The 14083-nt window shown below is 44.4% G+C and overlaps 1 protein-coding gene across 1 annotated transcript in view; it reads left to right on the top strand.

Moving 5' to 3' along the window:
• Positions 1 to 14083, top strand: part of LOC103172953 — a 40177-nt gene that overhangs the window by 12278 nt on the left and 13816 nt on the right. Inside the window, exons 8-19 of the mRNA XM_042334014.1 lie at positions 103 to 189; positions 1889 to 2059; positions 2297 to 2539; positions 2826 to 2996; positions 3245 to 3415; positions 3735 to 3905; positions 4241 to 4408; positions 5574 to 5744; positions 6103 to 6231; positions 6605 to 6682; positions 8576 to 8613; positions 13876 to 14042. Coding sequence (XP_042189948.1) covers positions 103 to 189; positions 1889 to 2059; positions 2297 to 2539; positions 2826 to 2996; positions 3245 to 3415; positions 3735 to 3905; positions 4241 to 4408; positions 5574 to 5744; positions 6103 to 6231; positions 6605 to 6682; positions 8576 to 8613; positions 13876 to 14042 — 1765 coding nt within the window. The remainder of the gene's footprint in view (positions 1 to 102; positions 190 to 1888; positions 2060 to 2296; positions 2540 to 2825; positions 2997 to 3244; positions 3416 to 3734; positions 3906 to 4240; positions 4409 to 5573; positions 5745 to 6102; positions 6232 to 6604; positions 6683 to 8575; positions 8614 to 13875; positions 14043 to 14083) is intronic.

Below are 14083 nucleotides of genomic sequence, written 5' to 3'. Positions count from 1 at the left end.
CTCATGTTCTTTAATTGACCACAGTTGCTTCTGTGCTTAATACATTAATATAACTCACTGTATGTTATTCACTGTGGTTCTGATCACTGTCTCTGTGTCCAGGCTTTTGGGCAATAATCTGGGAGATTCAGGAATGAAGGCCCTATCTGAGGCTCTTAGGAACAGGGAGTGTAAAATAGAGAAGCTGCGGTAAGTATAATGTGAGATTGTCTCACTGGTTTTAACTCTGGGCGTTGTATCCCAATTACACTCTACACTGATTATTATTACTATTTATCAATCATGTTATAACATTAAACATTCCAAGATACTACCCGCGTGAAGATCACTGTGTAATACAAGTTATTGTTGTTATTATTATAAATGGATTCCCAGCCCTCACACCAGTCACTGGCAGACCACTCAGCTCTGTTAACCCTGCAAGCCAAAGCCCTGACAGGTAGGGTGGTCTGAGCTGATCAAGTAGCCGGAAAGCTGGCCAGACAGTGTTATCAATGGCAAGCTATGCGGTTTTAGCTGGTTAGACTCCCAACAGTTATCCCATCGCACACTCTGGGGTCCCCACGCCTTGGCTCTTGCCAACCTGAGCCTAAAACCTTCCAGAATTAGGTAAGTGGATGCATCCCTCCAGGGAGAGAGTGCACATTTTATTCCAACAATGTATCTCTGGAATTCCCATGTGTAGTCGGGATGCATGGAATTCTCAGTTTACTTTGGATACTCTTGAGCACGGTGATGGCATTCCATATGTGTCAGATATCTATGTGAGCCACTGTCTTTTCTCCCTGTCCCCGGTCATCAATAATCTCTGGGCTTTTAACCTTCAGGTGGTTTCCCTTTGAATCTTCTGGATCACGTTTTACCTCTGACATCAATCATCTGTTTTACATCTTCCCCAACCCTACTCCGCACGCCACACACCCTATTCCCTCCACTCCTCACCCCTTCCACTTTCTATTCCTCCTCAACAGCCCCAAGTTCCAGGCTTTGCCAGGCACACCTTGGCATATGTCACAGGCTCTCCCAAAGCACCCACCCCCCATCACAGGGCTCGTCCTCCCCACACCATCTGAATAAACCCCTCACCTGATCACCATCTCCCCAACCCCCCACCCCCATCCCTGCCCTCCCCCTTCATCTCCATTAACTCCTCCATTGGAGTCCTGCAGCTCAGTGGTTAGAGCACTCGCTTTGCAAGTGAGAGACCTGAGTTCAATTCCAGGCAGAGGGCGAAACCTTGGGCAAGTTTCCTTACTCCACACAGAGCCTAATAATAATCCCTCCCAAAAACCAAAAACAATAATAAATTGGTGATTTTCAATCTATATGACTGTTTGTGGGACATTGCTGTGCGCAATTGGCTGCCGCGTTCGCCCACAAATATACAGTCAATTCACTTTACAGTGTGATCTGTGAAGCGCTTTGGGACATTCTCCCGACGTGAAAAGCACTATATCGAATGCAAGGATTATTATTATTTTTATACGTAGGTTATGCACAACACCCAAATTTTCCTTTTCGACTCTTGATTGCAGATCTACTGATGTTCTGTCCACTTGCCAGACATCAAGACCTCGATGATCCAACGTTTACTGGAACTCAGCATCCTCCTCAGTTCCCACCAACATCTCCTCTCTTCTGGCTCTAACCTCCCCAACTTTCCCGGCCTCTCTCAAACTCTCCTAACTGTTGCACCATTTCGGTTGCAGTTCAATACCCAGTTTTTTCCATGTCACCCATCTCAGCTCCTATCTAACACCCATTGCCACTGAGACTTTCATTCACGCCTTTCTCATATCTTTCTTAGACTTCTCCAATCACTCCTCGCTACTCTCCCTGGCTCCACGATCCACATGCTTCAACTCTGATCTGTGTCTCTGATCTCCAGGTTGCAGGATAACGGACTGACAGATGATTGTACCAAGGATCTCGTCTCTGCTCTCAGTACAAATCACTCACTGACGGAACTATATCTGGACAATAATAAACTGGGAGATTTGGGAGTGAAGCGACTGTCTGGGGCTCTGAGGAAACCGGAGTGTAAAATACAGAAGCTGGAGTAAGTAACACACTGAGTGAGATTGTGTCAGACACTGGCTATAAACATTGGATGTTATATTATGTGTACACTCTACGCTGATTATTATTCATATCTATAAACCCTGGTTATTATATCACACCTGCTGTATGCGGTAATTTGTATTATTTTACATAAATAATGTGAGTTCTTCTCTGTTCATCAGTAAATGTATTCAGTTTTTGATACGAGTTTACACTGAGAAATCATCTCACATACTAACACTCCCAGAGTCAGTCAGTGTGTGTTTAAACTGATCCCTGTCATTTCTCTTTTGTCTCTGATCTCCAGTCTGGGGGATAACAGCCTCACAAATGATTCTATCGAGGAACTTGCCTCTGTTCTCCGTACAAACAGCTCACTGAAGGGTCTGAACCTGGATTATAATAAACTGGGAGATTCAGGAGTGAAGTTACTGTCTACGGCACTGAGTAACTCAAAGTGTAAAATAGAGAGACTGTGGTATGTAACTCACTGTGAGAGATTGTGTCAGACACTGCCTTAGTACTCTACTCGAATTATTACTATTTATAAACTCTGATTAATGTAACACAACCTGCCGTATACAGTAATTTACATTATTGTGTTTAAATGAGGTGTTCAATATTCCTCAATAAATTTATACAGTTGTTGGTTTGTTTACACTGAGAAATCTCCTCACACCCTCACATCAGCAAGGTGTAACTCCCAGAGTCCGCTCCTGTGTGTTTATACTGACCCCTGTCATTTCTCCATCTCTGATCTCCAGGCTGAGTAACAACAGTTTGACAGCTAAGTGCACCCAGGATCTTGCCTCCGCTCTGAGTAAAAGCAGCTCTCTGACAGAGCTGTACTTGAATTGTAATAACTTGGGAGATTCAGGAGTGGAGCAACTGTCTGAGGCTCTGAGGAACCGAGCGTGTAAAATAGAGAAACTGTGGTAAGTAATACGCTGCGGGAGATTGTGTCAAGCGCTTTGGGATGTGTTCCAGATGTGAAAGATATTATATAAATGTTGTATTTTATTATTTATACACTGGGAAAGATCTACATTTTAAGGTCCATTTCAAGCCCAATCTCTTTGATTGCTTTCAATCGTGTTTCCTCAACCCAAAGTCTGAAACATTACCAGAGACAGTTCCTGTGTGTTCATACCCATCATGTCATTTCTCCATCTCTGATCTCCAGGCTGGAGAGTAACGGCCTGACAGGTAACGGTATCAAGAGTCTGGCCTCTGCTCTCAGTACAAACCGCTCACTGACTGAACTGCACCTGGATTGTAATAAACTGAAAGATTCAGGAATGAAACAACTCTCTGACGCTCTGAGGAAGCCGGAGTGTAAACTGGAGAGACTGTGGTACGTAACTCGCTATGAGATTGTGTCAGTAACTACTTGTTACATCCCAAGTATACTCTTCAGTGATTATTCTTATTACTATTTAAAAATTCTGGTTATATCACAGTTTGCTGTGTACAGTAATTTATATTGTGTGTAAATGTTTGGGTTATTCTTTGCTCCTCAGTAAATTTGTATAGTTTAATGTGAATTTACACTTACAGAATTTACAGAAATAGCCTCACACACTCACATCACCAACCTGTGTAACTTTACCAGAAAGTCAGTGCCTGTATTTATACTGATACAGTAGTGTCGTTTATCTGTCTCTGATCTCCAGGCTGCGGGATAATAGACTGACAGATGATTGTACTGAGGATCTCGTCTCTGCTCTCAGCACAAATCACTCACTGACGGAACTGTATCTGGATAATAATAATCTGGGAGATTCAGGAATGAAGCGACTGTCTGGGGCTCTGAGGAAACAGGAGTGCAAATTACAGAAGCTGGAGTAAGTAACACACTGACTGATATTGTGTCAGACACTGGGTATAAATGCTGGGTATTAGTCTATGGACACTCTACACTGATTACTGTTATTAATATTTATAAACACTGGCTATTATATCACAACGCACTGTTTACATTATTCCTGTTGTATATCATGATTGTGTATAAATAATGTGAGTTATTTTATGTTCCTCTGTAAATGTATTCAGTTGTTGGTGTGAGTTTACTCAGAGAAAGCCCCTCACACACTGACATTGCCATGGTCTGTAACTTGACGAGAAGCAGTGCCTGTGTTTTTCTCCTGATCACTGTCATTTCTCCATCTCTGATCTCCAGGCTGGGTCACAACAATTTGACAGCGAAGTGTACCGAGGATCTCGCCTCCGCTCTCAGTAAAAACTGTTCACTGACAGAGCTGCATCTGCACAACAATAAACTGGCAGATTCAGGAGTGAAGCGACTGTTTGTGGCTCTGAGGGACTCGGGCAAAATACAGCAGCTCTGGTGAGTAACACACGGTGTGATATTATCTCAGTAACGGTTTCCATGGTTCCAATCCCACTTGACTTATCCTCTCCACTTTGCTTCCTGCAATGACTTCTCTTCTCACTCACACAATCGGAGTACCTTGTGGAGTACCTCAGGATCCTGACCTTGGTTCTCTCATCTTCCTGACCCACAAGCTTCCCCTTGGTAATGACATCTGCAAACATGGAATAGTTTTCACTTGACACCCAGTTCTACCTTGGTCCTTTCCCATGATATTCTGATCACCTGCTTGTCAGACATCAAGTCCTGGGTGAACCTCAACTTTCTTCAGCTAAACAAGACAAAGCAATCCTCAGCTTCGATTTCCTCAACCGCGTCCCCTCCTGCACCAGCCACTGTGAGCCTATTAACCCCATCCTCGCTCAGCTCCACTTACTCCCCAAGCCCCAGTGGATCAAATTCAAGTTCCTCATCCTCGCTTACAAATCCCTCCATGGCCTTTATGGAGTCCTGTAGCTCAGTGGTTAGAGCACTCGCTTTGCAAGCGAGAGACCTGAGTTCAATTCCAGGCAGAGGGCGAAACCTTGGGCAAGTTTCCTTCCTCCACACAGAGCCTAATAATAATCCCTCCAAAACCAAAAAACAATAATAAAATTGGTCATTTTCAATTTTCGGCTGTTTGTGGGACATTGCTGTGCGCAATTAGCTGCCGCGTTCGTCCACAAATATACAGTCAATTCACTTTACAGTGTGTTCTGTGAAGCGCTTTGGGACGTCCTCCCGACGTGAAGAGCGCTATATCAAATGCAAGGATTATTATTATTGTCCCGTCCACCCTTTGTAACCCAACGGACTCAGCCACCCCTTGACGTTTGGTTGAATCCTCAGCTCTCTATCCTTCCTCACACTCTGACCAAGATTGCTTTTCTGCTCCTTCCCTCAACCCCTCCATCTTGCTCTATCTCTATCAATCTTCACTAGTTACCTGAAAACCTACCTCTTTGACAACATGTTTGGTCACTGCCCTCCACCCTCCCCAGTTTGGTGTCTGCCATCGTCTCTGTAAAGCTGTCTGAGATGTTACTCTACAAAAAGAGTGTTGTACAACACAAGCTATCGGTGTAACCTAGTTATAAATTCTGTTCATTTACTCTGATCTCTGTTATTCTCCGATCTCCAGGCTGCAGAGCAACAGTCTGTCAGATGATTGCACCAATGATCTCATCTCCTTTCTCAGAGCAAACTCCTCACTGAAGATCCTGTCCCTTGAGTCAAATTTCTTCACCGACCAGTCTGTCCAAGCTCTCTGTGAAGTCATAGAGACCAATCGCACCAATCTGAAAGAGATTCTGTGAGTATTTGTCAGTTTATTAATCATTAATAATACTTGAGTTTGATAAAGGACGTTATCACACCAACGAGATGTCTGAAATTGCTTCACAGAATAAACTGTAAAGTGTCATGACTGTGTATATTTTGTGAGTAAATCTGGCAGCCAATTTGCCACAGCAAAGTCCCACAAACAGCCATGGAGTGAGTGACCCAAGTTTACTTGGGGGATTCTTCATTCAATTTATTATATACTCCCAACATGAAGGGAGCTTTACCAAATGCAAGGATTATCAAATTAATTTATTCTGGAAAAGTCTGTTGCCTTTACTTTATTGTTATGCCCACGATAGTGAGCTCCACGCACTGTCTGATTGTAGGGAGAACAAAGTGCGAGTGGATTTGGGGCATAGGCGTACCCAGGGACACAGGCAACCAGCGGAGAGAGTGAGTGGAGCTTTACTGGGTCTGAAGAGTTGGGTTCAGGCCACTCATCTCGGAGTCTACAGGTATTGTGCATTGGTTGGGGCGGGTGGACCCGGGAGGAGAAGAGGAGGCCTTCAGGAACAGCAGCCTAGAGCAGTGCTGTCCAACAGTGGGATAATTCAGCCTCCACGTGAAAGAGAAGCCTGTGGAATGTCTTAGAGAAGAGCCAAGACATTGTTATTCGTGGAATCACTGAGTCTGGTGAGGAGCAGGGCAGGGAGATGATCTCCCTTACTTAGGAGTCTCTACACCTGTTTTACTGGCATTTAGACCGTTGGCATTTAGTTTAATAACATTGTTTGTTTACCAGTTATTTGGCTGCCAGTGACTGCTTCTCCTGTGACATCCTCTGTCCATACTGCACTCTGATGTTTATCTCTGTTTAATGTGTTTCAGCCTGAGGGGGAATCAGTTTAGTTCAGATGGAGAGAAAAGGCTGGAGTTGGTGCGGAGACACAGACATGGACTGAAAGTGTTTGTGATCGAAGACTGAGATTGCAGTTCTACACACAGTCACCATGAAATTCACATTATAAACAGTCTGTTCATTTTCTTCTAAATGTAGATGAGAAACAGTCACTTTCAATCAACACTCAGGACAGCCTCGGAGCAGACAAGTCACAAACCAGGATTTTGTTTCTCAATCGTGTCCTTAGGAATGTGAAAAGTGATACGTTTGATAAATTATATCAAGTAAAGTCAGGTTGCTATGTTGGTCTGGTCGGTCTGTCTGCACAGACTTGCTGGACTCTCGCAGTTTTTCTCCCTCACCAATCTAAGCAGTTGCAGATAGTTATCTAAAACTGAGTTATTTTCTGAGATTGGGTGGTGATAATACATAATAATAATAATCTTTGAATTTGATATAGCGCTTTTCACGCCTTCTCGACATCTCAAAGCGCTTCACAGAATAGACTGTAAAGTGAATTGACCGTATATTTGTGGGCGAAACGCGGCAGCCAATTGCGCTCACCAGCGTCCCACAAACAGTCGTGGATTGAAAATGACCAATTTATTATTGTTTTGTTTTGGAGGGATTATTATTAGGCTCTGTGTGGAGTAAGGAAACTTGCCCAAGGTTTCGCCCTGACCTGCCTGGAATTGAACCCAGGTGTCTCGCTTGGAACGCAAGTGTTCCAACCACTGATGTGGGGACACGGCAAGTAAATGGGCCTAAAAATGTGCATCACACACACAATGGGCCGAATGTCTGCCTTTGGTGCTGTATGATTTCACGACGAGACAGATCTCAAACGAAAAGCCCCCTTTTGTTCTGTAAATATTAAACAATTCATGTGGTGCACCATTTACATGGGGAGACAATCACCCTCTGAACATCAAACCTTCTTCACTTTGTGAAGGGAGGGAAGCTCAGCATTTGTCACTTGACATTTGTCACTTGACGCTGACGTCTCGTTCCCACTGACTTGTGAACAGAAATTCTGAGAGTGACCATGTCTGATGACCTGTATTCTTCCACATTTCTTGTTTATAAGAATGCAGCAATTTAGACAATTTTGAAATTGTCGCCAATGTTCTTAATGAACATCTTTTATTGCCTTAAATGTATATTTTCAAAGAAACTTGATGTGTTAATATTATTCTGTATAATGATCCCAGTCTAATTTGTGAAATGACATTTCTGTTGTGTTTTCTAATTATTCAATGTACACTGTGCCACACCCTGCTATTTCAATGTAAAATCTACAATTTAAACAAATTTTAGATCTTTATGGATTAAATATATCTGTACAGTTTGATTAAATGAGTATGAATAAGCTGATTATTATTATCAATGCCATTTGCTGCCTTTTGCCCACAAAATATACAGTCAATTCACTTTACAGTTTATTCTGTGAAGCGCTTTGAGACATCTAGAAGATGTGAAAAGCACTATGTCAAATGCAAGGATTATTATTATTAGTGATTTGAGATGTTCCCTCAGCTGTAAAAATTGTCTCAACTGCAAGGATTATTAATATTACAATTAATCCTAATAATTCACTGGAAATATAAAAGATGAGGGGATTCCTTGAAAGCAATGTACATTGCAGAGTTCCTTAGCAGAATGGTTAGCAAATTCATCTCACAAGAGAGAGGCAAAACCTTTAGCAAGTTTCCTTACTCCACACACCTCTGTTTACCTTGCAGTGAGTAAGAACCTGGTTGTTATTCGATTGGTGGATCGCTTCTCAGGGGAAATAATCTCTCCAAAAAAGGGGAGTACCAGGTGCAGTAAATGATTGATAACTGCTGAGGGTGTGGGCGGTGACTGCAACTTCCTGCTAAGATTGTTTCCTGGACTTTGGTCGGGCTGTGCTTAGGATAACACCCTCTACAGCCCTGTGCACTCTGTGGGGGCTTCAGAAGCAGAGACGCTGCTCAGTCAGGAGGCAAAGAAGACGGTGAGTCTGTTCATTAGGTCTGACTGTCTTTAAGCTATTCTACTGGTCTGTACATTTCATCACATTTGTTTCCCTTGGGAAATAATAATAATAATTCTTGCATTTGATATGGTGCCTTTTCATGTTGTTGAGACGTCTCAAAGCGCTTCACAGGATATTCCGTAAAGTGGATTGACTGTGTATTTTATGAGTGATGACTGCAGGCTGCATTTCTACTGTGCACTTGATTTGGGGGACAGTGCTACTGGTTGCAGTGAACGAGTGCTGAAAGGTTCCGGGTGGCAACGTGTAAAACGAGCAAATAAAAGGTGGTCTTTGAGAAAGGAAGCAAGTTTTTTTTAAAAAAAGCATACTGAAAGGCAGGCAGGGTTGCTTTGAAGAGGTGATGCCTTAAGTAAAATGCTCATTGGAACTGAGCTGAGAATGAGTGTGTGTCAGACACCCAGCTAACAAAAAAAATGCATTGAGAGCACTTTCTGGTGAGTTTCACTCTGCTCGTTCCCCCGAGGACCACCCTACTCTGTCGGGCTTTGGCTTCCAGGGTGGTGAACAGGAGCCAAAAGGGAAGAATCCCTGATCCCAGCGACTTGAGCTTTTTTGATTCAGGAGTAACAGATGCAGGAAAGGATTGAGGATGTGGGAGTGACTGTTATTGCCAAGATCGGCTTCTGCAATTTGACCAGGATGTGCTGTGGACAACGCCCTGTACAACCCGGGGCACTCGGGGGCTTCAGAAGCACAGACACGGATCAGGTTGCTCAGTCAGGAGGCAGAGAAGATAGTGAGTCCGCTCATTAGGTCTGACTGTAGTTCAACCATACCGAGACCTTCTCCGTCACGTTAACAGGATGTTTAGAGCTATTTTCCCCAACAAAGAGCTTTTTTTTCTCTAACCCTCCCACCACACAGCTTTCGATGCTCAGGCTCGCTTAAGTGCAGGAAGACTGGGTGGAATTGGTGTCAGTGGGCGCTGCTTATGGGTGTAACTGGGACTTCACTGTCCCCATTCCATCTCCGGTCTGGGGGAGCTGAACAGAGGCACTCAGGCAAGTTAAGATCAGAAACATGGAGGTGGAATCTTGCTGAGGGAATGAAATGGCTGTGATTTTTCGCAAATATTAAAGAGCAATGATTGAAAAAGGGAGACCCACAAATGAAGGCGTTTGGTTTCTGTGCCATGCTGTTGCCCACGTTAATCTAGTCAAGAAATAAGAGGTGTTGGCTGGGAGTGTTAATAATAATCTCTGCATGTGATATAGCGTCTTATCATGTCTTCTAGTGTGGAGTGAGGGAACTTGCCCAACGTTTTGCCCTGCCTCGAATTGAATCCAGGTGAGGCGAGGGGGACTCCAGATTGGAGGATCGCGCTCATCGCACTGCAGTGCGGGTAACTGTTTTAGAATGGTCATCATGAGACGGATCAGTTCTTCCACATGTCCAGGATAACCAGGGGTGGATTTATCCAGAGGTTCTAGGGGCTGCAACCCAGGACCTGGATTTTGAAGGGCCCCCCCAAAAAGAGCGAGTTGCGACACCAAGGAAGCAGCAGGAGTCCTGCACAGGTTGTGTAACGTGCTGACCTCCAGAGAGGTCGGGATTTCGGCTTATTATGTTTATAATATTATTAGGGCTTCTCGGGCATGTGTGAAAAGAGTGTGAGACGGAGAGAAGAGGTAGCGGACGAGGAGAAGTCACTGAATCAGGGTTCAAGTGGATCATACTAAAGTGTTATGTAGTTCCTGATTGACATCAAACTGATAAAATCAATGTGTGTCATTATTTGCCCGTGATACTGACTGAGACGTTCAGTTCCATCTATGACATTTAATCCTTGAAGGGCAAGCCATAGTGTCTCTTGTGCTGTTCCCGCATTGTGATGCTGAAGCATTCATACAGTAAGAAAATGATTCGGATGTTATGGTAGCTTTATGACTAAATGTAAGCTAAAGATATGAATATTTTTAAAAAATACATTACTATTTGCTCCCTTATCTTTCCTTAGAGGGGCCCCCCAAACTATAATAGCTATGGGCCCCCATCATGCTTAATCTAGCCTTGAGGACAACACACCAGAAGATCAGCATCTACTTGTTGACTCCGTGTATGATTGAGAGCTGCAGAGGATGTGATCAAGAGCGCTATTTCCTGAGCTGTGGTCGGCCTGCGCTGAGACAACGCCCTGCACAGCTCAGGGCACTCGGAGGAGCTTCAGAAGCAGAGACACGGACCAGGTCACTCAGTCAGGAGACAAGAGAAGACGGTAAGTCCCCCTCCCCATTAGGTCTGACTTTGGTCCAACACCCTCCCACCCCGAGACCGTCCCTCTCCCTCCTGTTAACACGGTGTTTAAAAGTTATTTTCCCCACAAAGAGGATTTGGACCAATAACTAACAAACAGCAGAGGAGATAAGAGGCAAAAACATGTGGTGTCTTTGACTGATGCCCATTGACCAGCTTGGCTTGTCTTGTCTCAGGCAACAACTCGTCCCTAAACCTACACCTCAGTTCGATTCGTCCGCGAGGTTGTTGATCATTACATTTAGGCTGTAAAACTTTATTTTCTCTCTGAACTTCCTCTCCCCCCTCCCTCCTTCCCTCCCTCTCCTTTCAGTTTCACTTGAGCTTTGCAGTCAATGCTCAGGCTCTCAGTGCAGGACTGGGTGGTGGAATTGGTGTTAGTGGGCACTGCTGGTGGCTGCCACTGACCTCCCCCCCACCCCATTTGTGTGGTTGGTTTGGATGGGTGTCGGTGGGAGCTGCTCAGAGACCCCCCCCCCCCAGGCAGCTTGAGATCACAGACAGGAAGTGGAGTCTCGCTGAGAGACTGAAATGGCCGCGCTTCTAGCTGCTAAGCCAGAGGAAATGGTGATGCTCCTCAGGAGGAGAGGCTTTGGGGGGGCTTCTTGGCTCAGTTGCTGCTGCTGGTCTTCCACCCCGACTGCGGGCTCTTCTCTGCTGTGCTTTGGGCTTTCAAGGTCGTGCAAGGAAATAGAGCCTGCGTTAATCTAGTCAGGAAATGAGAAGCGATGGTTGGGAAGGTTGTGTTATATGTATGTGGTGGGGGGAGTCGTGCTCACAGCACTGCTGTGTGGGTGACTTGTTGGGGAATGTTCATCAGGTCAGTTCTTTAACTCGTTCAGGACATCACACCTGCAGATCACCATCTACTTGCTGCTACTGTGTTGGGCTGAGGAACACCAGCTCCTCAACCCTCTGCTGTCACTTACATTTCCTAAAATTGACTTGACTTTGGAAACTGACTTCATCTCTTGGTGATTAAATCGCAAAACGTTCCACACACCAACTGGCGTTTCTTCCCCATCAATGTCCTTTTCTCCCACCTGAGTCTCCTACTCTAACCCCCACTCTCCTGATCCCTCCACCCAGCGCTTAATATTCCACCTTTTCAAGAATCCATCTAATGACCCGTGAATTTTCTTTTGGCCAGCCCGGTGTCTGACACATACAATAATAATAAACCTTATATTTGGTTGTCATACCTTTCACAGCAGGAGCATATCCTAAAGCGCTTCACAGAATATACTGTAAAGTGCAGTGACTATTTTTGTAGGCACATACTGAAACCCATCACCAGGTTTAAGAATATCCCAATAAAACTGAGAATTCCATGTATCCCACGACACATGGAAATTAATATGATTTGTGATGGAATGCACACTCTCTCCCTTGAGGGATGCATCCTGCTTACCTGATTCTGGAGAGTAATAGACGCAGGTTGGCAAGAGCCAAGGCTTGGGGAGCACAGAGTCTGTGCTGGGGTAATTGCTGGAGTATAACCAGCTAAAACCGCATAGCTTGCCTTTGAAAGCTCCGTCCTGCATGTCCAGCTCGGACCAGCTCATCCTTTAGGGCTTTGGTTTGCAGTGCTAACGACGAACACATGCCCCGGTGACTGTTCTGCTCCTCCAAGTCCTGCTGACTGACTGGGTTGTCGTCTGGAGTACTGTGGACCCGCCTGGCTCAGCAAACAAACACAGAGAGTGGACTACATTCTGACATTCCAGATGTCACCTTGGAGCCAGTTCAGCTCCAAGGACGGCCCGTCTATCTTCTCCCCAAGGACGATAGTTGCAAGTTAGTCATTTGATATCTGACAAGCACAGGTTTATAGTAATAATCCTTATACTTGGTATAGTGCCATTCACGTTGGGAGGACATCCCAAACATGTTCATAGGATATACAATAAAGTGCAGTGACAATGTATTTTCTGACACAATCGTTATTATTACCTTATCATTTTACAGGTGACTCCATGACTCCCGAGAGTTTTTGAAAACCATTTAACGACCATGGCTGAAGCTCCCAATCCTAATCCACCGTTGACAACTGACAATGGGAAGAAACGTGACTCAGGCAAGTTTAGAAAATCCTCCTCGGATATACACTGTGCACGGAGCTAGGGAGGGGCCGACTTTAAATTACTATCCAGTGGGACAGAGTTGGGAATGTGATCAGTGGTAAAATTCCCAGCAGAATATTTTCACCTCTGAATCAGAAGGTTGTGTGTTCAAGCCCCACGTTGGGACTTTGAACTCATCGTCTATGCTGACACTCCAATACATTAATGGAGGTTTTTTCATACAGATGAAATGGTTATATAAAGGTCCCATGATCCTTGCATTTGATATAGAGCCTTTCTTGTCCGGAAGACATCTCGAAGCACTTGACTGTAAAGTGGAGTGACTTTATATTATAGGCAAATATTTATAGGCAACTTGTGCGCAGCAGTGTCCGAAAAAACAGCGATGAAGTGAAGGAACAATTTTATTTAGCTTTAAATCCCTCCAGTCTGGCCTCACGCAATCTCTGAGACCTGCTCAAGCACTAGCAACTTGGTTCCTCGCTTTTCTTAATGACCACTGGCCTGCTTCATGTCCCTCGCCCTACCCACCATTGTCAGTTAGGCTTTCGGCTTAGTTGAGCCAATCTGACCCCATTCTCCGAAACGCTGACACATCTGGTCATCTTTTCCCTTTCCACAGAAGGGAGAAGGGAGTTTCTCTCTCCCAGTTTCCTGGCCAACAATCCCCCCAGATAAAAATGGTCATTCACTTCATGGCTATTTGTGCATTCTCGTAAAAATAGTTACAGCACTTTATAGTAAATCTTGTGTGTAGTCCTTTTAAGCATCCTCCTGGCGTAAACGATGGCATATCAAATGCAAGTATTTTTATTATCAAAGTAGATTAATCAGTATATTGTATGATATGAGTTTTTAAGGTGTCAATTATTGTTGGCAGGTTCAAAGGCCACATTCTCCGAGACACTCGATCTATACAATGAATTCCAGCTGTTGAAACTCACAAAGTTCTACCAGGAAAGAATAGAACAGGCCATCGAAGGACACGTGAAGTCTGTCAGCTCTGCGCTGACAGAGAAGAAATATTTCAGTGAAAAGGAACACCAAGTAGGTGCAGTCAGACGGAAAGAGTCCTTTACATTGATAAA

This window comes from Callorhinchus milii, unplaced genomic scaffold, assembly GCF_018977255.1.
Source record: "Callorhinchus milii isolate IMCB2004 unplaced genomic scaffold, IMCB_Cmil_1.0 Scaffold4, whole genome shotgun sequence".
Lineage (NCBI taxonomy): Eukaryota > Metazoa > Chordata > Chondrichthyes > Chimaeriformes > Callorhinchidae > Callorhinchus > Callorhinchus milii.
Note: the sequence above shows the minus strand (reverse complement) of the source record. Positions and strands in the feature narration are given on the sequence as shown.